This window comes from Myxine glutinosa, chromosome 11, assembly GCF_964187855.1.
Source record: "Myxine glutinosa chromosome 11, kmMyxGlut1.1, whole genome shotgun sequence".
In the NCBI taxonomy this organism is placed as follows: domain Eukaryota; kingdom Metazoa; phylum Chordata; class Myxini; order Myxiniformes; family Myxinidae; genus Myxine; species Myxine glutinosa.
Window position 1 is genome coordinate 13,612,064 of NC_136271.1, and position 25,412 is coordinate 13,637,475.

At 45.6% G+C, this 25,412-nt stretch overlaps 1 protein-coding gene across 1 annotated transcript in view; it reads left to right on the forward strand.

The window, feature by feature from the left end:
• Positions 1 to 25,412, forward strand: part of SCAPER (S-phase cyclin A associated protein in the ER) — a gene marked incomplete in the record, with an annotated part of 462,313 nt that overhangs the window by 16,465 nt on the left and 420,436 nt on the right. The window contains 1 exon segment of the mRNA XM_078786405.1: positions 20,217 to 20,337. Coding sequence (XP_078642531.1) covers positions 20,217 to 20,337 — 121 coding nt within the window.

The following is a 25,412-nucleotide window of genomic DNA, read 5'->3' on the forward strand; positions in this document are numbered from 1 at the left end:
GGCGCATGCGCATGCACAACAGGAAGAGCTTTCAAAGCTGGAACTTTTTGTTTGTTTGAGGAAGGCGTTCGAACGCCAGTCAAGGTCGCTCGCTCCGCGGCCGGTCGCGTTCGCGCCATTTGTTGTGGCGGCCCGATGTATTTCACCAAGGACATGCGTGCAGTTAGGGGCCCGGGAGGAGGAGGACAGCTCATCAAGGCCGGGTGAGGCGCCCCGCTCTGTGCTCGGTCCGCTGGCTCGGCGATAAGCCCATTCAAGGTCGCGCGTGCTCGTGTGCCCCGCGCGGCCTTCTTGCAGACTTTAGCAAAGTGTCCTTTTGTAGAACACAAATGGCATATGGCTTCCCGAGCCGGACACGCTGACCTGGGATGCTGTCGGTTGCCACAGAAGTAACACGTCGCGTTCCGGTCAGGCCTGGGCCTGGCTGCTGTAGCTGCTGCTAGGCCGGAATCCGAGTCCACCTCGGGAGCGGCCGAGCCCGCACCCGTATCCTCGGCGGTCGCCCTCTCCGGTCGCGCGAGTTGAGAAGTCCCCGCGACGACCCGTGCGTGGTCATAAGCGGTGGATTGTTTCTGGGCCTCAGTGTAAACGTTCGCCAACCGTAGGGCCTCCGCGAACGTCAGGTCAGCTGTCTCCAAGAGCCTGAGTCTCAGATCTGTAGAGCTGATTCCAGAGACGAAAGCATCTCGGACAAGATCGTCTTGGACTTGCTCGTGTGTCCGTACCTCTTGAGTACTGTCCGCGAGGAGGTGCCGCAGCTCCTGAGCGAAGCGGTCGATCGACTCGGTTGGCTGTTGACGTCGCGTGGCGAGCAGATGCCTGTTGTACACCACGCTCAGTTTCTTAATGTAAAGGCGCTTTAGTTCTGCCACGGCGGCATCGTATGTCGTACATCGAACGATGCTCCTGTAAACGTTGTGGTCGACTTTGGTCTGTAGCACAGACAGCTTCGTTTCAGCGGTGGGAACGGCATCCTGGGCGCCGAACTGGTTCTCCAGCGTTTTGAGGAGTGAGCGAACACCGAACCCGAATCCTCAGCTTGTGGGTCGGAGCCGAGTGTCGGTACATTGAACATCTTGTGTCCCGCCATTTCCGTAGATCTAATTGAGATTAAGTGTTGTGAAAATCAACCAGATCCACAACTTTGTCCCGTAGGTAGGTTTAATCTCAATTAGATCTTTGGCATCATCCTGTAAAAATACAATCATGCAATAGGTATCAGGATCTTGGTGTCATACAGAGAGGACCGATAATAATAGTCAAAGCAAGCGAGTCTAGTATATATGTGCGAGTCTAGCATATACGTACCATTCAAGACTACATGTAAAGTAAATGTCTCGGGAGTGGCTCAGCATCGCGGACGTCCCAGGTTTTATAGACGCCCTTCAGTGGCTGAAGCGAGTAACTCTCCTGGGTTCAACTTTGGTATAATTTCACTACAACTCTATTTGGTTGTTGGTCTGCTTGGTGTAGCAATTGATTTTTTTTTTTTTAAATCTGTTGAATCTCAACCTTCAAATAATTTTCCTAAAAATATTACAGATTATGGGTAACTCGAGTGTTACGACAGGTGCATAATCGAAAGGGCTTATCCTTCGTGGACATTTCACAAGTACAAAATCGAACCCCTTTAACTTTGTTGAAAAGGGTCGAAAGAGGAATTGTAGGAGAGAGAATCAGACATCGAAGTTGATAGGAAGGAGCACACACATATTGGAGATTCAAATGGGATTATGAAATCCCTGTACAGTATTCATTCACATTTCCTGCTTACATGTGCAGTCTGTAAGTGTAAGGTAATGGAGGAACTATAAATTTCCCTTAGCAACTCCTACTTCAACCTCCAATATGTTGTTCAGAAAAATCATGATCCTATCTTTGACTGCCTGAAGCCTGGCATTTTTTGGAGGAGAGGAAAGCGAGGTGGAGGGGGAGTGTATTGGATGTGGAGGAGAAAGGGTGGATGGTAAGGAAGAGGAAGAAGGAGGGAGAGGGGAAGAGGGGAAGAGGACAAATTTGCCTGTGTGAACTTTAACCTCAGCGTTGCCCAGGTAAAAAAGGAAATTGTGATACCTGTGGCTCTACAAGGTACACTTCTACATTTAGAATTTACGCCCCGCACTTCCATGTGAGGCCGTGGCCACATAGCCTATGTTGCCTCACACCAAGTTGTATTTGTACTAGAGTTTTGAGTTTGTAACTTAATAGATGTGGCTGTGCATAGAACACATACAAACAAAGAGAGAAACTGTTTATTATAAAAGTATAAAGGGGGTACAGGGTCAGCAATTCAACATTTCAGCAATTCAAACAACATCAACAAAGGAGGAAAAAAGGTCAACAATTAATGTTTTCTATGCTGCTTGGATGCTGCTGTCTTGTCTGTGTCTGTTTGTGACGAAGATGTTGAGGTCACGAAGAGATTCACTTATCTTGGCAGTGTTATTCATGTCTCCGCATGTTGCGGGCCAGAGGTTGATAGACGTCTGGGTCGGCCCTGGGGAGTCATGGATTCACTAGATCATGGGGTGTTTTTTTTTTCCCGGTGTGTACCCCGGTTAAGAATAGGTACACCGTATCCCTGCATGCCAGAAGAGGCGACTAAAAGGGTTGGTGTCAGGAAGGGCATCCGGCCGTAAAACATTGCCTCAAAAAGGGAACCATGACAATTACAATTACATATGGGCAGGGTACAGCCAGAAGTACCCCGTGGCGTCCTCACCCCCTCTCGTAAAAAAATCAAGGTGGGAACCCGATTGAAGCAAGGGTGGAAATCACTCCATTTATGACGACGAAACGTCTGATGCCCGACGTGGAGATCGGTTTCTGAGGTTTGGGACATGGAATGTAGGGACAATGACGGCGAGATCAGGAGAAGTGGTGGAAGTATTGGACAGAAGAAGAGTGGACATATGTTGGGTGCAGGAGACGAGATGGAAGGGAAGTGGTGTGAGAATGGTTAAGGGTAGGCAGGGACAGAAATACAAGTTTGTGTGGCAAGGGTGCCCAGAAGGTATGCATGGTGTTGGTGTCCTGTTTTCTGAGGGGTTTGCAGACAGTGTGGTGAGTGTGACGAGAGTGAGTGAGAGGTTGATGGTTGTGAAAATGATATTTGGAAAGCTCTTGGTGAATGTCATCTCGGGATATGCTCCACAGGTCGGTCGGAGCGATGAAGAGAAGGACAAGTTCTGGTGTGCAATCGAGAAGCTGATGGAAAACTTGAAAGATGAGGACGTTTTGTGGCAGGAGGAGACCTAAATGGACATGTGGGAAGGAGTATGGACGGTTTTGAGTGAGTTCATGGGGGTTACGGATATGGTGTGAGGAATGGAGAAGGTGAAAGGATTTTGGAGTTTGCTGATGGAGTTGGTTTGTTGATTTGTAATACTCGGTTCCAGAAAGCGGATAATAAGCTTGTTACATACACGTCAGGTGGGTCGACGACAACTGTTGACTACCTGATGGTGCGTAGGCGAGATAGGGGGCACCTCCGGGACATAAATGTGATCCTGGGGGAGGTGGCTCTTTCACAGCACCACTTGGTTGTCTGCGACATAAGGGCGAAAGGTGCGAGGAGAGCACAGAGGCTTGTGGCTTCGCATGGGAGCGAAGTAAACAAATCGGTGGGTGAAGTACCAACCGAGAATGAAGGTGTGGAGGTTGAAAGAGATGACAATGAAGGAGGCATTAAAAGAGAGGCTGAGCATGGCCGAGGATGATGTGGTTGAGCTTGAACGTGGTTGGATGTCAATGAAAGTCTGTTGGGAGCCGTTTGTGAGTTATGTGGATGGACAAAAGGACCACCGAGGCACTCGGAAACACGGTGGTGGGATGATGAAGTTGGAAAGCGGATTGACGAGAAGAGGAAGAAGTTCAAGGAGGGGCAGAAGAGGAAGAGCATGAAAGTTAGAAGGCTGCAAAGAAAGAGTTCGGACCATCTGCCTGTCCTGCCTTGCAGTGGTGACTCTTGGCCTCCCTGATCGAGGTCTGTCATCTGCAGAGTTGTGGAGGGTGTCTCTGTCCACCAGAGCCGATATCGTCTGGTGTGAACAGCCAAGGCGACATGCCACCTCACGGTAGCTCAGTCCGCCTTGCAGCATGCCCAGGGCACGCTGCCGTTGATCCCTTGACAATCGTGGCATGTTGATTGAAATGCCCATTTTGCACTGGCCTTTATAAAGCCAATATCAAGACATCACGTGCAGCTCATTAAAATCATCCCGTACCCCTTGGCTAATCACTGACAGTCAAAACGGCTGTTCAACAGCTGTGCTATGAAGTGACCATTGAAGGTTCAAGTGACCATCCGTGACCGTTTTGTCTGACAGTGAGGACACTATTGTCCACAAATAAGTTCACACATTTACTACACGCAGTGTTATTGTTGATATTTAAAGGTTTCAAAGGTGGTAAGTTTATTTTGCGTTTCAGTATATTAACATCCAAAGTTGCCCATGTCTTTTTGGAACACTATGTACTTATTTAATCAGACGGGAAAAGTGTTTGTCCTAGGTCTTTCATAGACTGGCTAGCCAGGGCTAATATTTGAATAAACCTGACTTGGTGAGGAATTTGCCAGCGATATCTGGCCTATTTTAAATAAATGGTACTGTGATATTTAACATTACCAATTAATGCAAGGAGATGGGGCACCCAGCTTTATGTCAATCTGCGGGACAGTGCAATTTGTGATGCAATGCCTTGCCTGGAAAGCACCAATCTGACAGTTTCTGGTCCTGTTGGGAATCAAACCCAACGGTTAAGGTGGCTGGCTTGAGATCTCAAGGTCCAGAGTTCAAGGCCCTGTTCTCCCATTGAATTGACACCAAGTGGGGTTGACACAGCCTGTCATCCTTCCAAGGTTGGCAAAATGAGTACCAGCTTACTGGGATGAATGAGCCATTTGAGTGTCCTGCGTCAGAGTGGCGACCCATCCAGGATTGTGCCAAATAGCTGAGGAGACTGCTTCGGCAGCCTGATGTATCATCAAGATGAAAAAAGGAGTGGTCATCATCATACTGCAAGATTCTAACTGGGAGAGGAGATGATACGATTCTATTGAAGGCTACGTACTAATTAGAGCAGAGAAGTCTATATGCCAGGAATGAAGGTGGCCCTGGAGGCCAGTGGCTTCAGAATGAAATGGAAAATATCGACGAGGCCGCCAATATAATGAATTTGAATGTGAATTGTTGTTTAGACCTTCATATCCTGGAACCTGTTAAGGACTGTAAAACTATATCCCAACGACAATCTCTGGGTTTGAAAGGAATTCAAAGCAATTCTTTTTGAATGGAAACAGGCTTTTCGAATGAAGGAGCAAGATAAACTTAAAACGCTACAATTAAAACTGTCGTTGACGGTCAAACTGATGGTTTGTTTCCAACCTTGGCCGAGTCGAACTAAAGCTTGAGAAATGGTATTATATGTGCTATTTCCTCGCTTTATGCTCAGCATTTAGAGGATAGAGCACGAACAAACAACGCTGCGTTGGCATCCGTTGGGGAAGTGGATTTCACCCTACGTTCCGTGCTGACTGCAGTGAAAAGTGCTGCCACGAGATGGCGATGCTGGCATCCAGTTTGTTCTGAGAAGTAACGAACCCAAACGTTAATGGCCTTGGTCTGATGTCAACTCGTCTTTTTCTGATATCTACACCTACATGGAGTGTGATTTGTGTGTGACAGCTCTTCCATGAGCTTTATAAACAAGAGAGAAAAATGGAATTCAATGCCATGTTTATTCATAAAATGATTTTGACCAAATACAACAACAACAACAACAGGCATTTTCAGGCCATTTTCCCTGCCAGAGTGAGAGTTAGCCTTGCGGGCCCATGACAATCTTCTCCATTTTGCCCTATTTTCTACATCTCCCCTTGTTAACCCCCTTGCCCGCATTTCTTCTTCCACCACCTTTGGCCAAGTCTTTCTCAGTCTACCCCATTCTCCACTTCCTTCTACATTCATTTCCATCACTCTTCTCAACCAGCCACTTTCATCCTTCCTCAAAACATGACCAAACTTTTGTTGATGACTCTTTGTTGATGACTCCACTCCCTGCCGCTCCATTCCTCATCCCTCAGATCGGAAATCTGCAGCCTCCTCACTGCAGACCTGGACAAAATCGCAGACTGGTCAAACAAATGGAACATGTCTTTCAATCCTGACAAATCTCACACTCTTGCAATGTCTCTCCGAAAAGACCGACTGGACAACCCTCCCATCTAATTTCTGAACAATCCTCCAAGAAGTTCTGTCACTCAAGCTTTTAGGTCTCACTATCTGCCATGATCTTTCCTGGGAAAACCACATTTCCAATCTGGCCTCCAAAGCCAATCGCCGACTGGGCATCCTCCGTCGTGCAAAGTCCTTCCTTGGCACACCTGAGCTCCTCACCACATACAAGGCTTGTGTGTATATATAGTGACTGATATATAGTGATGTGAGTGACTCACGCATAGTGACATATATATATATATATATATATATATATATATACATATATATATATATATATATATATATATATATATATATATATATATATATATATATATATATATATATATATATATATACAGTGGAACCTTGACTTACAAGTTTAATTCGTTCTGTGACCGAGCTCGTAACTCAAATTGCTCGTTTCTCAAATCAAATTTCCCCATTAAAATGCATTGAAATGCTATTAATCCGTTCCAGCCCGCCAAAAACCACACCAATTTTTTTTTAAATATACAGTATATATAAAAATATCTCGCGCTTTATATTTCACCTGTATGCAGCATACAAGTTGGCAGGATGGCCTGGACTGGAGGTACGCACACTTGACTCTAAAGTCTAAACTGTCCAGCCTGGGTTTGAATCCCGACCCAGCTATAACCTGTCATGGGTGAATCACAGGCAGGGTGATTCATCAATGTGTGTACCGCTAAACTGGGCGCCCCGTTTGCGTCCCATTAGTTGTTGGATGTTAAGGATCTCACCGTGTTTTCCACAAAGAGAAGGCGAGCTATTGCCGGCACTCTGAACAAGTTGAACATGAAACATGAACATGAACATGAAATGTTCGACATGAACATGAAATTTTCCAAAATAACCAAAATGCGAAAACAAAAATGCAGCGCTATACGGCAGAGATACTGTACCTGCACGGCAAGATAACCACGTGACCGGAACCCACCTGGCGGCGTAAACCCAAAATAACCAACATGCGAAAACAAAAATGTAGCGCGATACGACAGAGATACTGTACTTGCACGGCAAGATAACCACGTGACCAGAACCCACCTGGTGGCGTAAACTCAAAATAACCAACATGCGAAAACAAAAATGCAGCGCTATACGACAGAGATACTGTACTTGCACGGCAAGATAACCACGTGACCGGGTGGCGAAAGCTCGTAACTCAGATCTCGGCTCGCATCTCAAAGCAATAAACCGCCCGAGCGACGGCTCGTATCTCGAAAAACTCGTAAGTTGGGGCACTCGTAAGTCAAGGTTCCACTGTATATATATATATATATATATATATATATATATATATATATATATATATATATATATATATATATATATATATATATATATATATATATATATATATATGTGTATATATGTGTGTATATGTGTATATATGTATATATGTGTATATATTGTTGCGGATATGGCATTTGGCCTCCATATCCGCTTGTAAATATTCCCCTATTTCCCCAATACTCCCCAACTATCCCCAATCCCCCATTCCCTAGTCCCATTGCCTGTAAATAACACTCTGTAGAACCGACCTTCCCCTTTTTCCCCCATTAAATGTCGCGCCCAGGTCCACCGCATCTCACGTAGACAACTTTCGGACATCTTGCTAGTTATTCTTTGTCTATGTCAGTTAAGGACTCGTTTCCATTAATTCTGACTCTTCGTTGCACCAGAATGTGATCGTATGGCACCAGTAGTGAGTTTAGGACCTTCCCATACCTCCTCCCATCTTCTTCCCCAAACAACAACTACAACAACAACTACAACAACTACAACAACGCGGCGTGCGGGGAGTGTGCGTCCTCACATCGGCTTGGTTAGCCGCCATTGACCATGCGCTCCGACGGGGTTACCACGAAGGGGCTCACTGTCAGCTCCTCGTCAAGGGCGGAGCCCGGTAACGCCCCCCCCCGCACCCAATAAGAAGGGCGGAGCCGGTAACCCCCCGCACCCAATGAGAAGCAACGGGCCGATTCCATCTGGGGCGGAGCTAACGAGCCGAGGGCGTGTCACTCCCCGCCGGAGATACGCAGCGACTTACCGGATGTGAAGTCAGATGCGCCTGAACCACGGAGAGCAAAGGACGCCACCCCCAGCGCGACGATACCTCCCCGCATCTTTGGACCGGACCGGGTCGATTCTGTCCTTGAGCCAAGAGTGCACCTTGAGCCATCGACTGCCCGCTTTCCTTGCCATCAATCCCCGTGTGAGTCAGTTTTGTCCCGTTTATCTGTCGTCTGTCGGGGCTAATATAAGAGTGTGTCTAAGTGCCTATCTTTCTATGCTGTCCCTCTCATTCCTGTGATCTAACCTTCCGCCATATTATAACCTCCTCCGGAGGTCTTGAGAACCGTATCCCTGGTGTCGTGTCATTTTAATCCCAGCCGTTGTGTCCTTTTCCTCAATTGATTTAGCGTAGCGCGACTCGGCAACGTTCGAGTATAATCGGGTAACTTGTGCGGACACGGCGGCCATTCCGCTCGGCCCACCATAACATCAAAGTCGTGTCTGTAACAATATGTATATGTATATATGTGTATATATGTATATATGTATATATATGTGTATATATGTATATATATGTATATATATGTGTATATATATATATATATATATATATATATATATATATATATATATGTATATATATATATATATATATATACATACAGTCATGTGAAAAAATAAGTACACCCCATGTAAAGTTTTGACTTTTTCAACATTACAGCTATTTGATCTTCATTTCAACAATATTGATAGATAAAGGTGATATAATACAACAAATATCATGAAACATTTACATTTTGTAGTCCATTGTATAATTTAAATAAACATAAATGCAAATTTCGCATGTGGAAAAAGTAAGTACACCCCGACATTTTTCACTACTTCAAATACCTAAAATTAGAATCAGGTGCACCAGCTCAGGTGCAAATGATTAGAACATCGTTAGAGAGGATCTTGGAGGAACCTGTCTTATTTAAACCTCAGACATTTAGTTTGGTTTGCTCTTTGTTGTTGAAGTGTGTGACGTCACCATGCCAAGATCCAAAGAGCTCCCTGAGGCCTTCAGAAAGAAGGCGATAGATGCCTACGAGTCTGGGAAGGGATTTTAAAAGATCTCCAAACAATTTGAAATTGATCATTCGACTGTCCGGAAGATCATCTACAAGTGGAGAAGATTCTAAACAACTGCCAACTTGTTCAGGCCAGGCCGCCCCAGCAAGTTCAGCCTGAGAGAAGACCGCAAGATGCTGAAAGAAGTCTCAAAGAACCCCAGAATGTCATCACGGGGACCTACAGGTAGCTCTTGCCACTGATGATGTCAAAGTGTATGAGTCTACCATTAGAAAGAGGCTGCACGAATTTGATCTTCATGGGAGGTGTGCCAGGAGGAAACCGTTGCTGTCCAGAAAGAACATCAGGGCAAGACTGAAGTTTGCCAATGAACACCGAGGCAAAGACCAGCACTCTGGAACAATGTGCTCTGGACAGATGAGTCAAAGGTCGAGCTATTTGGCCACAGTACCAGAAGACATGTTTGGCGAAAACCAAAGACAGCATTTGACCACAAGAACCTGATACCAACTGTAAAGCATGGTGGTGGAAATATTATGGTTTGAGGCAGCTTTGCTGCATCACGGCCTGGGCAGCTCACCATCATATAATCCACGATGAATTCTTCATTGTACCAGAGGGTGCTTGAGGATAATGTGAGGCCATCTGTCGGAAAGTTGAAGGTGGACCTTGCAACATGACAATGATCCGAATCATACCAGTAAATCCACTAAGGAATGGCTGAAAAGAAAGAAATGGAGGGTTCTGGAATGGCCAAGTCAAAGCCCGGATCAAAATCCCATCGAGATGTTGTGGGGGGATTTGAAACGAGCTGTGCATGCAAGAAACTCCTCAAACATCATACAGCTGAAAGAATTCTGCATGGAGGAGTGGGCAAACATTTCTACCAGTCGATGTCAGAGACTGGTAGAGAGTTATAATAAACGCCTACTTGAGGTTGTTTCAGCCAAAGGGGGCAACACCATATATTCGAGCCAAGGGTGTACTTACTTTTTCCACATGCAAAATTTGCATTTATGTTTATTTAAATTATACAATGGACGACAAAATGTAAATGTTTCATGATATTTGTTATATTATATCACCTTTATCTGTCAATATTGTTGAAATGAAGATCAAATAGCTGTATGTTGAAAAAGTCAAAACTTTACATGGGGTGTACTTACTTTTCCACATGACTGTATATGTGTGTGTATATATATATATATATATATATATATACAGTGAACCCTCGTTTATCGCGGGGGTTACGTTCCAGAACCCCCCGCGATAAACGAAAATCCGCGAAGTAGCGACCATATTTTTTTATTTTTTTTTGATATATATTTTAAAGCATTATGAACTCCCCACACTCTTATTAACCTTTCCCATACTCTTATAAACACTTCCTATACTCTTAAACACTTTTTACGCTCTTAAACATACGTAATTTTTACAACATATAAAATTCTAATGGGTACTCACCATTGAAGATACTGTAGCTACCCATGGGTTCCCCAAGCAAGACCAGCATCAGAATCTCCTTGCTCCAGCCGGTGACGTCACCGGCGGGGATCCCCGGCGCGAGAGTGGCTGGTCACGTGACCACCGAAGCACGCCACGCTTGAGAGGCGTGGCTTTCGGTTTCTGGTTGTGCTTTATAATGCAGCCCGATAAATGGGCTTTTCAGTGTTCCCGAGTTGGTTTTGAGAATAAATATCTTCTCGGACGAGTTTGTGTCTTGCCCGTCATTTCGTCCATATCAAGCAAGAGCCCCGGCTCTTGCTTGCCGGGGTGACACCGTCACAATTTCGGTCTTCGAGGCCGGCCGATAGGCACAGTGTGACCGGAAGGGACGAGGTTCTCCTGACCATGTGGCCCTTGACTTGGTTTGTCCGCACAATGTGGGCGCTTTCAGGATGAACTTTAGCCGGGGAGCGTTTGGGCGCCCCGGCAAGAGCCCCGGCCACAAAAATATTTAAAATAATAGTATATAAAAATACATTTATACCGCAAAATCCCGCGATATAGCGAAAAATCCGCGATATAATTTTACATATACTAGCGAGAAAAAACCGCGATGTACCGAATCCGCGAAAAGTGAACCGCGATATAGCGAGGGATGACTGTATATATATATATATAGTTGCAGATTTGAGAATCCTGTGTTTTTTTTTATTGTTGTAAGTGTCATGAATCTTGTTGTAAATATCACCCTCCGTAGTGTAAAGGTCAAAGGTCGTCCTCCTAGTTAATCCATATACATGCACGTAGCAAATCATATATCCTTCTAAATAGTTATATCCTTATTCTATGTAGTTTAAGGCTTTGTTCCCACTTGTTGACACTGCATTGCATCAGATGACATAAGATAGTTCCCTTCCATATCCCAAAGCCTCCATTGCCAACTGCATTTGCCACCATTGCCATGTGCTCCAGCTCGGAGAAGAAAGGCGTGTCTCAACCTCGTCATCAGAGGGTGGAGCCAGGAGAGCCCTTGCCGACCAACCAAGCACGAGGGGTTTGGCTTGAGAGGGCGGAGAGAGAACGATCGGGGAGGTTCGCGAAGGTTCGAGGGTGTGGCCTATATAACCCGCAGCGGAATGCCCCCACAGGAGATGCGTCAGATGCGAGAGATGCGTGATCCAGGAGATGAGAGAGGGATGTCCCATGAGCTTTGAACCACCGCAGCTTGAACCACCGCAGCTTGAACCACCGCAGCTTGAACCACCGCAGGTTTAACCACCGCAGCTTTGAGCTTTGACGGCAGTTTCGACCGTGGCCGCGAAGGAACGCCGCTGTGCGAACACGATCGAGAAGGGGCGGCGGCTGCTCACTCCCGGCCCGACCGTGCTCCGGTTCCAGTTGAACCTTCCTCTCCTTCCAGCCATTCGTTCTTGCCTTCATTCCCCATTCGTGTGAGTCTGACCGTCGTCTGTCTTTTGTCTTGTCCTGGGGTTAAGTAAGACTGAATAGGTAAGCTAGACTGAATAGGTAAGCTAGAAATTGCACTGTGTCCTTCTGGTCCTTCCATCCTTTCTGTCTTTATTTTCTTATCTTTCCTCCTCCTTGGTTTCTTTTGACTTGTAAATAGTAGTAATAAATTATATTTGTATTTCCTACCTTCGTTCTTCTTCTTCATGCTCGTCCGGTCGTCTTTGTGATTTCCCCATTGAAAACCTGTGGCGCGATTTTGGCCAACGTTTCAGGATCGGGTTTAGTCTCTGCTAATGGTTCGTGCCGCGGTTGCTGAACCGCTCGGCAATTAACATCTGTCCGCGGTCGCGAACGAGGTTGCGCCCCTGCCTCTCCGGAGGGAGCTGTGCAGTTTCAGGACTCACGTCGGTCAGTCACAAACAAGGGGATTAATCCCCCCTTCTTAAGGGGAAGAAGGCCGACGTAGAGATCCGTAACTATATATATATATATATATATATATATATATATATATATATATATATATATATATATATATATATATATATATATATATATATATATATATATATATATATACAGACTTGGCATTTAATATGGAATTTTTTTTTTTTTCTTGACTTGGCTATACTTTCTGAACTCAGTATATCAATCTGTTGAGTTTCTTTTACCCTTTGGTGATGTCTTTGTTGAAAGAACCATGTCACTGATTGTCTTTTCCAGCAAGAAGTAAATAACAGGATTATATCACAGGTGGCGTGACAAAATGTAAGGACAGGTACATTTGACGATTGGCTTCACAATCGGTTATATAAGGGTTGTTGCGTTCTGTATTAGTTGAAAACAACTGCTGCACGTCTACAAAAGTTATTTCCGCTTCCTCTGGAGATGGTCCGTCAACTTGACAATGCTGTTTGTCATGGAGTGGTGGCTTTACGAAATTCTGGCATGAAACAGTGTGCTATTGCTCGGCAGTATGGCATCACTCAAGGTCAGGTGTCAAAGATCCTGAAACAAATGCTGAGAGGGGTGTCCCTACTCCAATACCGAGGCCAGGACTTCCACGCAGAACCACAAGGAGAGATGATAGCCAGCTGCACCGGTTAGACTGCAATGGCCGTACCAAGTCAGCTAATCGGCTTAGGGCTGAGTGGCAGCAACTGACAAATGTGCCTGTATCCAGAAGGCAAGTCAACCAACGACTGGTTCAAGCAGGCTATCGTGCCAGGCGTCCCCTGAGAAAGCCACGCCTGACCAGACAACACAGCCAGCGCCGATTGCAGTGGGCCAGAGAGCACCGTCAATGGCAGCCAGGACACTGGAATCACGTGACCTTCAGTGACGAGTCTAGATTTCTGGTCTATCATCAAGATGGCTGTGTGCGAGTGCGCAGACAAGTGCATGAAGCCCACAACGAAGATTGTATAGTGACAAGAGTCCAAGCTGGAGGTGGTGGGGTGACCGTTTGGGCTGCTTTTCATGCAGGGGGAAAAACTGACCTGGTTGTTCTGAATGGAAACCTGAACCAGTTAAAGTACAGGGTCATTCTGGAAGAAACATTGCTTCCATTTGCTCGTGCAGCCTTTCGAGGAAACTTTGTCTTCCAAGATGACAATGCACGGCCTCATCGTGCTCGCATGATCCAAGACTTTCTTGCTGGCCGTGGTGTAGAGCATAGGGAGTGGCCTGCCATGTCCCCGGATATGAATCCGATAGAGAACGTGTGGGCAGAATTAACGCGTCAAATCGACAACTTGGACCAGCAGCCGACCTCTGTGCGTGAATTGCAGCAGGCTATTGTCACTGCATGGCAAGCGATTCCTGTCCAAACCTTGGCAAATCTCGTGAACAGCATGCCTTGACGTGTACGTGCTCTCCTGAATGCTCGTGGGGGTTACACGAAGTACTGAACTGTAATTTTACTGTCCGTAATCCCAGTCATAATTTCGCTTTTGTTTTTGTTGAAATTTTTTTTGGCTAATGTGCAAAATAAAGATACTTCTGGAAAACGTACAGAAGTTTAACACAGTACTGTCCGTGAATTGAGTTCGATATCAGTTTACATCACTTTCAAGGATCAATTTATTTGCTTCGAAATGTCAAATGTGGTTTTTGTTTCTTTTAAAGGTCACATTAACAAAATCTACAATAATTTCAACATAATTCCAATGAACTTTTGGTTCCAAGTCATCTTGAAAAGTAAGTTCACCCCCACAAAAAAGATATTCCATATTAAATGCCAAGTCTGTGTATATATACTGTATATATATATATATATATCTATATATATATATATATATATATATACGTATATACATACATACATACACTACCGGTCAAAAGTTGTCGAACACCTCAATTTTTCCAGTTTTTTTTGAAATTTACGCAGTTTAATGTCTCAATGTACTCTGAAATTAAGCATAGAACAAATAAACAATTGGAGATAAAAAAAGAAATCATAGAATCATTTTGTTTAACAAAATTTAATTTAAATGTTTGACTCAGCAAAGTGGCCACCTTTTGCAGATATAACTGCCAAACACACTCGTGGCATTCTTTCTGCAATGGAAATCAAATATTGTTTGGGAAGTTCTTCCCAACACTGTTGCGGAAGTTCCCACAAATGTGTTGCACTTGCAGGTTGCTTTGCTTTCACCCTTCTGTTCAGTTCATCCCAAACCAGCTCGATGGGGTTTAAGTCTGGAGACTGTGCTGGTGTGCTGGCCATTCCATGATTTGAAGCCTACCGTCTTGTTCTTTTCCTCGAAGGTAGTTTTGACATCGCCTGGAGGTGTGTTTATGGTCATTATCTTGCTGTTGGATAAACCCCTGAACAACTTGGCGTATACCAGAGGGTATTGCATGGTGCTTCAGAATGCTGTGTAGCCCTTTTGGTTGAGGGTGCCAGTCACTCTGTGCAAGTCGCTGACTCTGGATTCAGCAAAAGAGCCCCAGACCATCACGCTTCCTCCTCCATGTTTGACAGTTGGTGTCACACACTGAGGAACCATCCTTTCGCCAACTCGACAGCATACAAAAACCCTGCGTGATGAACCAAAGATTTAAAATTTTGATTCATCGGTCCAGAAGGCCTTCATCCAGTCTTCAGTAGTCCATTGGTGGTGCTTCATGGCCCAGGCAAGCCTCTTTTTCTTATTTTGCCATCTTAGCAATGGCTTTCTTACTGCCACTTGACCTGTCAAACCTGCAGCTCAAAGTCTTCTCTTCACAGTTGAAACTGAGACTTGCTTACTTCGACCAGTGTTAAGCTGTGCTTGAAGCTGTTGTCCTGTGAGCCACCTATCACGCAGGCTGTTGACTCTCAAAAACTTGTCTTCTGATTCTGTTGTGGCTTTGGCTCTGCCAGACCTCTTCCTGTCGGTTTCCTCCAGTTTCCAAGTGCCTTTTGATGGTGTCGGAAACTGTACTCACTGACACCTTGGCTTTCTTTGCAATTTCTCGAAAGGAAAGACCGACACGTTTAAGGGTGATAATGGTCTGTCTGTCTTCCTTTGTTAATTGCCTTTTTCTCGCCATTATGATAGCAATATAATACGACTTCCTGCAGTGCAATATTGTCCAAATAATGCTTCAGAGGGTGTAATAACAGTCTGTTCCAATACTGCTTTTATACACACAGGGGGTTTGTAATCAAGTAATCAGCAGAGGTTGGGACACCTGCAGGAATTGTTTGCATCACCTTTCAAGGCTTAATTTACTTAGTCACGTGAAAAAGTAAGTACACCCCATGCAAAGTTTTGACTTTTTCAACATATTTCAACATACATCTATTTGATGTTCATTTCAACAATATTGATAGACAAGCCGAAACCCGTGTAACATCCACGGAAGGGAGGATGTGGTGTATGGATAGAGTGTACCATTATGGATGGCATAGGGGATTTGCTTGTCCGAGTAAGAGTTCGGAAGAAAGATGAGAATGAAGAGTGCGTATATGAACAACGATCGCCGACACCGGCACAAATGCATGCTCTGGATTGTCCACTCAGTGGACGGCTTGCTTTCGCCTTCGCCTGTCCAATCAGCGGACGGCTTGCTTCGCCTTCACCCAGCAGACGGCAATACGATGGCGTCATAAGATAGCGTCGTATCGGCAGTTAATCGGATGCTTTTGGGCCCCAACGTCGGCTAATTCAGATTTTTCGAGTATGGCTGTACGTGATAAACAAAGAGTGCGGTTCGTAGATCGTAAATCCATTAGTGCCTTGGGCATCGGGTCACTGGGTGCGGCGTAAAAGGGATAACAAAGTCGAGTCCGTACGCTATTATTATATAGATAAAGGTGATATAATACAACAAATATCATGAAACATTTACATTTTGTAGTCCATTGTATAATTTAAATAAACATAAATGCAAATTTCGCATTCCTTGGTGGATTTACTGGTATGTTTAGGGTCATTGTCATGTTGCAAGGTCCAACTTCGGTTGAGCTTGAACTTCCCGACAGATGGCCTCACATTATCCTCAAGCACCCTCTGGTACAATGAAGAATTCATAGTGGATTATATGATGGTGAGCTGCCCAGGCCCTGATGCAGCAAAGCTGCCTCAAACCATAATATTTCCACCACCATGCTTTACAGTTGGTATCAGGTTCTTGTGGTCAAATGCTATAACCAAACATGTCTTCTGGTACTGTGGCCAAATAGCTCTACCTTTGACTCATCTGTCCAGAGCACATTGTTCCAGAAGTGCTGGTCTTTGCCTTGGTGTTCATTGGCAAACTTCAGTCTTGCCCTGATGTTCTTTCTGGACAGCAACGGTTTCCTCCTGGCACACCTCCCATGTCGATCAAATTTGTGCAGCCTCTTTCTAATGGTAGACTCGTGCACTTTGACAACAGTGGTAAGAGCTACCTGTAGGTCCCGTGATGACATTCTGGGGTTCGAAGAGACTTCTTTCAGCATCTTGCAGTCTGCTCTCGGGCTGAACTTGCTGGGGCGGCCTGGCCTGAACAAGTTGGCAGTTGTTTGGAATCTTCTCCACTTGTCGATGATCTTCCGGACAGTCGAATGATTGATTTCAAATTGTTTGGAGATCTTTTTCAATCCCCTCTCAGACTCGTAGGCATCTATGACCTTCTTTCTGAAGGCTTCAGAGAGCTCTTTTGATCTCGGCATGGTGACGCCGCACACTTCAACAACAAAGAGCAAACCAAACTAAATGTCTGAGGTTTAAATAAGACAGGTTCCTCCAAGAGCCTCTCTGACGATGTTGTAATCATTTGCACCTGAGGTGGTGCACCTGATTCTAATTTTAGGTATTTGAAGTAGTGATAAATGTAGGGGGTGTACTTACTTTTTCCACATGCGAAATTTGCATTTATGTTTATTTAAATTATACAATGGACTACAAAATGTAAATGTTTCATGATATTTGTTGTATTATGTCACCTTTATCTATCAATATTGTTGAAATGAATATCAAATAGCTGTATGTTGAAATACGTTGTAAAAGTCAAAACTTTACATGGGGTGTACTTACTTTTTCACGTGACTGTATATATATATATATATATATATGTATATATATATATATATATATATATATATATATATATATATATGTATATATATATATATATATATATATATATATATATATATATATATATATATATATATATATATATATATATATATATACATACATATATATATACACACACACATTACACGCACACAAGGAGGTCGATACTTTAAGACCTGGGAGAGCTCCATTCCACTTTTGAAACCCACATATGGAGATCACATATGCACACACACACACGCACACACATATATGCACACACATATGCACACACATATGCACACACACACACATACACACACATACACACACAGTAGAACTTCCCACTATTGTACTATACTTATACCTGCGTTATCAGTTCGTCTTGTGGTTTCGTGGCTTTTGTGGAACCACAAATTCTCCCTTCCACGGTTCCACCCCTCCCTCTCCCCACTCTTTGGAAAGGTAATCTATGCAGAGCCCAAAATATTATGTGGGATCATTTTGTATATAATCCCACATGGGAGCACTATTTTGTTGTCAGCCGGTGAGCTGGTATATATTTTGTGTAACGTTTGTATATTGTATGTTTAATGAAATATATATTGTAAAAGTGATCTGAAGGAGCCTGTACACGTATGGCAAGAATGAATGAATGAATGATCGTTTTAAGGCCATTTTTCCCCGCTAAAGCGGGGGTTAGCCTTGCGGGCCCCATGACAATCATGGTTCCCTGTTTGAGGCAATGTTTTTATGGCTGGATGCCCTTCCTGACGCCAACCCTTGGTCATGCTCTTATGATGCGCAGGGATACAGTGTGCCTATTCTGAATCGGGGTACACACCGTGATCATTCATCCCAGCAAGCTGGTACTCAATTTGCCGACCTCGGAAGGATGACAGGCTGAGTCAACCCCCCTGGTGTTAATTGAGCGATCGACCGGGATCCTAGGATCCCAAGCCGGCACCCTAACCGCTAAGCCAACGCCAGGCTATGGTGATGCTAAGCCAACGTATGGCTAGGAAGAAGATATTTGGAGGCATTACCACACCTTAAGAATCATGAAAACATGAGTAGACAATCAACATAGTATATGGGATCTTAGCATGATCATGTAGTCTTTTAACATGAGAACACTAAACAGGAGAACCCAGAATAGAATCAGCATTTGATAATTATACTATATTAATTTTATGATGACATCATATATGCATCATAGATGGAACCAAAAGTAAACTCATCACTTCAACAACTTGTATTGACTGATTCGAACTCCTCAGGCATTTGGCCAACACGGGCCTGTTTATACGGGATCAATGAATGCATTTTCTGAGTTTGTCCATTTGAGAACCTTTTGAAGTTGAAGGGGGAAAGAAGGGGTGAGGAGGTTGGCAAAGAGGTGGCAGAATGGAACGATGTGAGGAGGAAGGGAAGCAAGAAGGTGCGAGAGACATGGTTGCAGCTTGCTGAATGTTTGGTGTGAAGGAGGGAAGTGGGGGTGCTTCAAACGTACAGTGCAGAGGGAACGGGAAGGAGGGGTGTTTTGAAGAGGAGGGGACAGAGAGGGAGAGATTCGTCCTTCGTTGCTCAATCAGTTTGGGCAGAGGATGAGCGGGAATTGGGCAGAATGGTAAGAGCTATGGTTGAGGGAGTGTATGATACGAGGAGTAGAAAGGTGCCTCGCTGTGCCTAAGGGGGGGAGAAAGTGCATGCGAGGTAGCCATTGATGCATGTCCCTCGACCAGCATGCCGGTGATGCTATTTTTTCCAATCGTCTGTATTGACTGCCCACCCTGCCCCACCTCCCTCCACGCAATCCCGACTTCCCCTCTAGTCCTGAGCCACTAACGCCGTCCGTTAGTTGTTTTTCTCCACTTGGATGTTTTGCTCATCAGACTGATGTAAAAATATATCCTGTAGACTTGCACAACTGGCATACGTGCAATCCGGGACAGCTATCCCGATTGGCTGTGCTTTGATGCATCGCACATGAGTATGTGCTGCCCCTCAAATTACTAATTTCTGACATATTTACTGTTCCACATCTTTTTCTGCTATTTTGCTGGTTTATTCACTTTCACTTTGAGTTGATAAAGAATTGACTTTTTGTATAAGCACTGGGCTTGTCAATTATGAAATGTGATCAGTAACTTTAAAAGCTTGGATCATAAGGGCCATCTCTGGTGTTATTCATGCCAAATCCTACACTTGCACATGTGTGAACACCGAGGCCATGCGCTGCAACACAACTAATCTGACTGCACCTACCTTGGCGTGCTGTTTTGTATTCTATGGTTTCCTTGTACCTTGTGTTCCTGTCCACTCCTGCACCAGACACTTGTAGAAGAGAGTCTTGCTGTCGACGTAATAATCTTTCTTGGGGCCGTCCACTCCACAAGTGTTCTGACATTGGCTTAAATATTATCTTGTGACTCAGGCTCAGCTGCAACGATCAAACTGTCAAGACAAAGTGCGTCAGATTGTCGCTGAAGAAGGCCGAGCTGCTCGCAATCTCATCACTTGGAGTGTGCCATTGGAGAGCCGCGAAGAGGAAACGGGTATGTTCCATGTGCGCGGCGCATCTGCTGCGTTATCAGAACACTAAAAATACAAACATTATGTTCAAAACTGAACAGTGTGCAATTCTTTGCCATATGAGCAATTAACTCCGCTGAAACTGTCGAAGCAAAACTTGTGGCCCGGTACATTGAAATATGTCGCTGTAATGCGCCTCGTTCTATCCATTTTGTGAATAGTTTATGAAATGTATGATTGTGGCAACACCTGCACAGATCGTTTTAAAAAACAAGACCGAAAGTCGAACAGCGGCGTAGCCAGGCTTGTTTCATACTTTAGTTGAAGATAGACGTAATGACGTAGCGTGACACAAAACTGACGCTACTTTAATATATAGAAGATTTATTTTAACCTTTAGTAACTTTGCAGTCACTACGAAGGGATTAGTGTTACGATTACATTTATTATAATATTAACATTACGTTATCATGATTACGAAAATGATATTGCTATAAAAAAAATCTGAGGCCAATTCCTTACTTCCGCGGTTACACCGCTTATCATTGATTTATGAACTATACACCACTTCAATCCATTAACTTTCCATTCACGATATTGGGATCAAAGTATTATGGTTATATTTGCTATATTATTATTATTATTATTATTATTATTATTATTATTGCGAAAACGATACTACTGAAACGATACACTACTGTATTAACAAACCTGGTCTTAATTTGTCCAAAGCGGTCCGAAGGTGATGAATAAAGCCTAAGGCCTATACGTACCGTATTGTTGGAAGACCCGTAACGTCTATGGTTTTGATATTTGATGGTTATTTTAACAATCGGTTTGTTTGTGTGTCACACTGAATGAAAAACCTAAAGGTAGAGCATGGCGATTGTGATATATGACAGGTTCGACAATATGTTCGGCTTGAACGAAATTGGAATTTAAATGGCGGTGTGCCGAGAGTCAGCCGCCGTACCACCGTAATGCCATCAGACGTAATCACATCACCCTGTCATGTGACCAGATCCTCAGCACTGATTGATATACGTTTGAGGGGACATACGGACGGACAAACACTGTTCTAGACGGCTTTGCCCAGTGGGCTACGCCGTAAAAACTCATGTTGCATGTATATATAAGAGTCAAAGGTTAACGTTTTGACTTTTAGTGTACTGGGCAGACCAAGGCTCGTGAGATGGAAAATATCGTGGTTTGGATACAGATGTTGGTGTGAGATGCTGAGTCTTTGTATTGAATGACTGGATGGAAGTGTGATATCAATGGTCGAGCAAAGTGGAGCGAAATAATGACAGAAGAAGGACGCAAGGAGGGAAGGTCGAAGTGTGGTATCATTGTCAATGACTATTGTTGAGGCAATTTAATTGATAAGAGAAAATGGGAATATGGTACATGTGTAGTGTGATGGAGTTTGCACCTGGTGCTATTGACGGCGATAATTGGATTGGTCCTTTTTTCCCATTGGCTCGTGATGTGAGTACCCCAGGTACGGTGGAGAGGGAACGGTAAGGACAGGTGTTTGAAACAAATCCCATGATTTGTCCATTGTCTACAAATGTCCTTGTAACTGTGGCAAAAGTATACCGATATTTATTCCGTTCACGTGAAACAAAAAGCGGGGTTAAGCAATTGGTTCAAGTCCATTCGTCCATCTCTCTGGAAACGTCAGTTTATGATCGACAAACAACTTATTTAAATTGAATGTTATATTTTGAACATTAATTGGAAAACGAACCTGTAGTTGAGTATGGTTTGGTCAGGTGTTGAGGAAGGATGAAAGTGACTGGTTGAGAAGAGTGATGGAAATGAATGTGGAAGGAAGTAGAGGCCGGGGAAGACCGAGAAAGACTTGGCTAAAGGTGGTGGAAGAAGAAATGCGGGCAAGGGGGTTAACAAGGGGAGATGCAGAAAATAGGGCAAAATGGAGAAGATTGTCATGGGGACTGCAAGGCTAACCCCCGCTCTTGCAGGGAAAATGGCCTTAAAATGCCTGTTGTGGTGTTGTTGTAGTTGAGTAGCACTTTGGCTCTGAATTTGACCCGATAGCACATGCGCATAGAGGAGTGAGATATTATTTTTACTTTTTATTATTATTTTTAATAGATACTTGGTGTGTGCCCTTCAAGAAACTTAGAAACAGAACACATCTCCACAATTGCTGACCATTGACTTTGTAGGCTTTACGGAAGACGACGTATTGGTAATTTTAATAGGTTTAGAATTAGATGTTGGTTACTGTGTATGTGCAGGTAAAATATGCAAAATAACTGAAAGTCGGACCTGAGCGGCAGGGACTGGCAGTCCCGAGAGTGTGAGGTTTGGCCGAGATTCTGAATAAGGAGGATTGCACGAGGAAGACCAGGAGAATTGCGCGAGGGAGACTAGGAGGGTTGCGCGAGGGAGACTAGGAGGGTTGCGCGGGGGAGACTAGGAGGGTTGCGCGAGGGAGACTAGGAGGGTTGCGCGAGGGAGACTAGGAGGGTTGCGCGAGGGAGACTAGGAGGGTTGCGCGAGGGAGACTAGGAGGGTTGCGCGAGGGAGACTAGGAGGGTTGCGCGAGGGAGACTAGGAGGGTTGCGCGAGGGAGACTAGGAGGGTTGCGCGAGGGAGGCTAGGAGGGTTGCGCGAGGGGAGACTAGGAGGGTTGCGCGAGGGAGACTAGGAGGGTTGCGCGAGGGAGACTAGGAGGGTTGCGCGAGGGAGACTAGGAGGGTTGCGCGAGGGAGACTAGGGGGGTTGCGCGAGGGAGACTAGGGGGGTTGCGCGAGGGAGACTAGGGGGGTTGCGCGAGGGAGACTAGGGGGGTTGCGCGAGGGAGACTAGGGGGGTTGCGCGAGGGAGACTAGGGGGGTTGCGCGAGGGAGACTAGGGGGGTTGCGCGAGGGAGACTAGGGGGGTTGCGCGAGGGAGACTAGGGGGGTTGCGCGAGGGAGACTAGGGGGGTTGCGCGAGGGAGACTAGGGGGGTTGCGCGAGGGAGACTAGGGGGGTTGCGCGAGGGAGACTAGGAGGGTTGCGCGAGGGAGACTAGGAGGGTTGCGCGAGGGAGACTAGGAGGGTTGCGCGAGGGAGACTAGGAGGGTTGCGCGAGGGAGACTAGGAGGGTTGCGCGAGGGAGACTAGGAGGGTTGCGCGAGGGAGACTAGGAGGGTTGCGCGAGGGAGACTAGGAGGGTTGCGCGAGGGAGACTAGGAGGGTTGCGCGAGGGAGACTAGGAGGGTTGCGCGAGGGAGACTAGGAGGGTTGCGCGAGGGAGACTAGGAGGGCTGCGCGAGGGAGACTAGGAGGGTTGCGCGAGGGAGACTAGGAGGGTTGCGCGAGGGAGACTAGGAGGGTTGCGCGAGGGAGACTAGGAGGGTTGCGCGAGGGAGACTAGGAGGGTTGCGCGAGGGAGACTAGGAGGGTTGCGCGAGGGAGACTAGGAGGGTTGCGCGAGGGAGACTAGGAGGGTTGCGCGAGGGAGACTAGGAGGGTTGCGCGAGGGAGACTAGGAGGGTTGCGCGAGGGAGACTAGGAGGATTGCGCGAGGGAGACTAGGAGGATTGCGCGAGGGAGACGAGGAGGATTGCGCGACGGAGACGAGGAGGATTGCGCGACGGAGACGAGGAGGATTGCGCGACGGAGACGAGGAGGATTGCGCGAGGGAGACGAGGAGGATTGCGCGACGGAGACGAGGAGGATTGCGAGGAGGATTGCGCGAGGGAGGCGAGGAGGATTGCGCGAGGGAGACGAGGAGGATTGCGCGAGGGAGACGAGGGTCGAACTGAGTAGCGGGAATTGGGTGTGAAAAGCATTTACTTTGAAAATGTTTACTTTTTTATTTTGGCGAGAGAGGCTTTGGGTGAGGAACAAGCGAGGTGGGTGGGAAGAGGAGTAGAGTGTGGAGTAGTGAGGGTGAAAAGGAGAACAAGGGTGGGAGGCGGGTTTGTGTGTGTGTGCAGGATGGGAACAGCAGACTAGTGTGTAGGTCCAGCAGCAGGTCAGCCGGGCAGCGCTACTGATTGATGATCTCAACATCCCATATTATTCAAGATGGTCTCTATCGGGCAGGCAGCGTTCATAAGTGAGGTCTGGGTAGATAGTTTTAATGTGGGATCAATGGGGGGAGGGGAGAGGGGAGAGATGCAGAGAAGGAGGTTGGAAATGTTGTGTGTGCAGGAGACGAGATGGAAAGGAGACTGGGTGATGAGGTTGGTAGGAGCGTACAAGGTGTTGCATACAAGTGGGGATGAAGGAGTAATGGCATGGGAATAATAGTATCAGAAGAGATCAGCAAGCAGGTGATCAGAGTGAAAGATTGGAGTGACGGATAGTTATGGAATGGGTGGTGATACAGAGGCAAATGGTGTGTGTTATGTCGGTATATGGGCCGCAAATGGGAAGGACTGGGGCAGAGAAGCAAATTTGGTTGGGGAACGAGGAATTGAAAGGGTTTGGTGGACGGTAGAAGTAGTGAAGACAGTTGGTGAAAAGGAGGTTTGGAAAAGGATAGAGGGAGGGAGGGAGGCAGGTGGATGCGGAGTTGCTGCACCTGTTTGCACAGAAGAAGAAAGCAATAGGGAGAGCTGTGGATGAGGCGAGGAATGATATGGAGGAGGATGAGGAGGCATACAAGTGGAGTTGGTGGAGATCACAGAGGAGGAGGTGCAGATTACAATGAGGAGGATTAAGAAGGGAAGAGCATCAGGCAGTGATGAGGTGTGTATGGAGATGATAACTGCAGGTGGAGAAGTTGGAGTCAGTTGGATGAAGAAGCTGTTGAATGTATGTATGAGAGAGGGTTCAGTTCTGGAGGATTGGAGGACAGGGTTAATTGTCGTGTTATGGAAGGGGAAAGGCGATGTTCAAGATCCAAGGAAGTACAGGGGCATTACACTCCTTATTCATGTAATGAAGGTGCTGGAGAGGGTTCTGGATGGGAGGATAGGAAAGAGTGTGGAGAAGGAAAGATCGGAGAAGAGCAGCAAAGGTTTAGAAAGGGTAGGGGAACGACAGATGGGATGTTCGTGCTGAGACAGCTGGTGAAGAAGAGATTAGAAGTGCAAGAGGAAATGGCATTGGGAATTGTGGATCTGGAGAAGGCC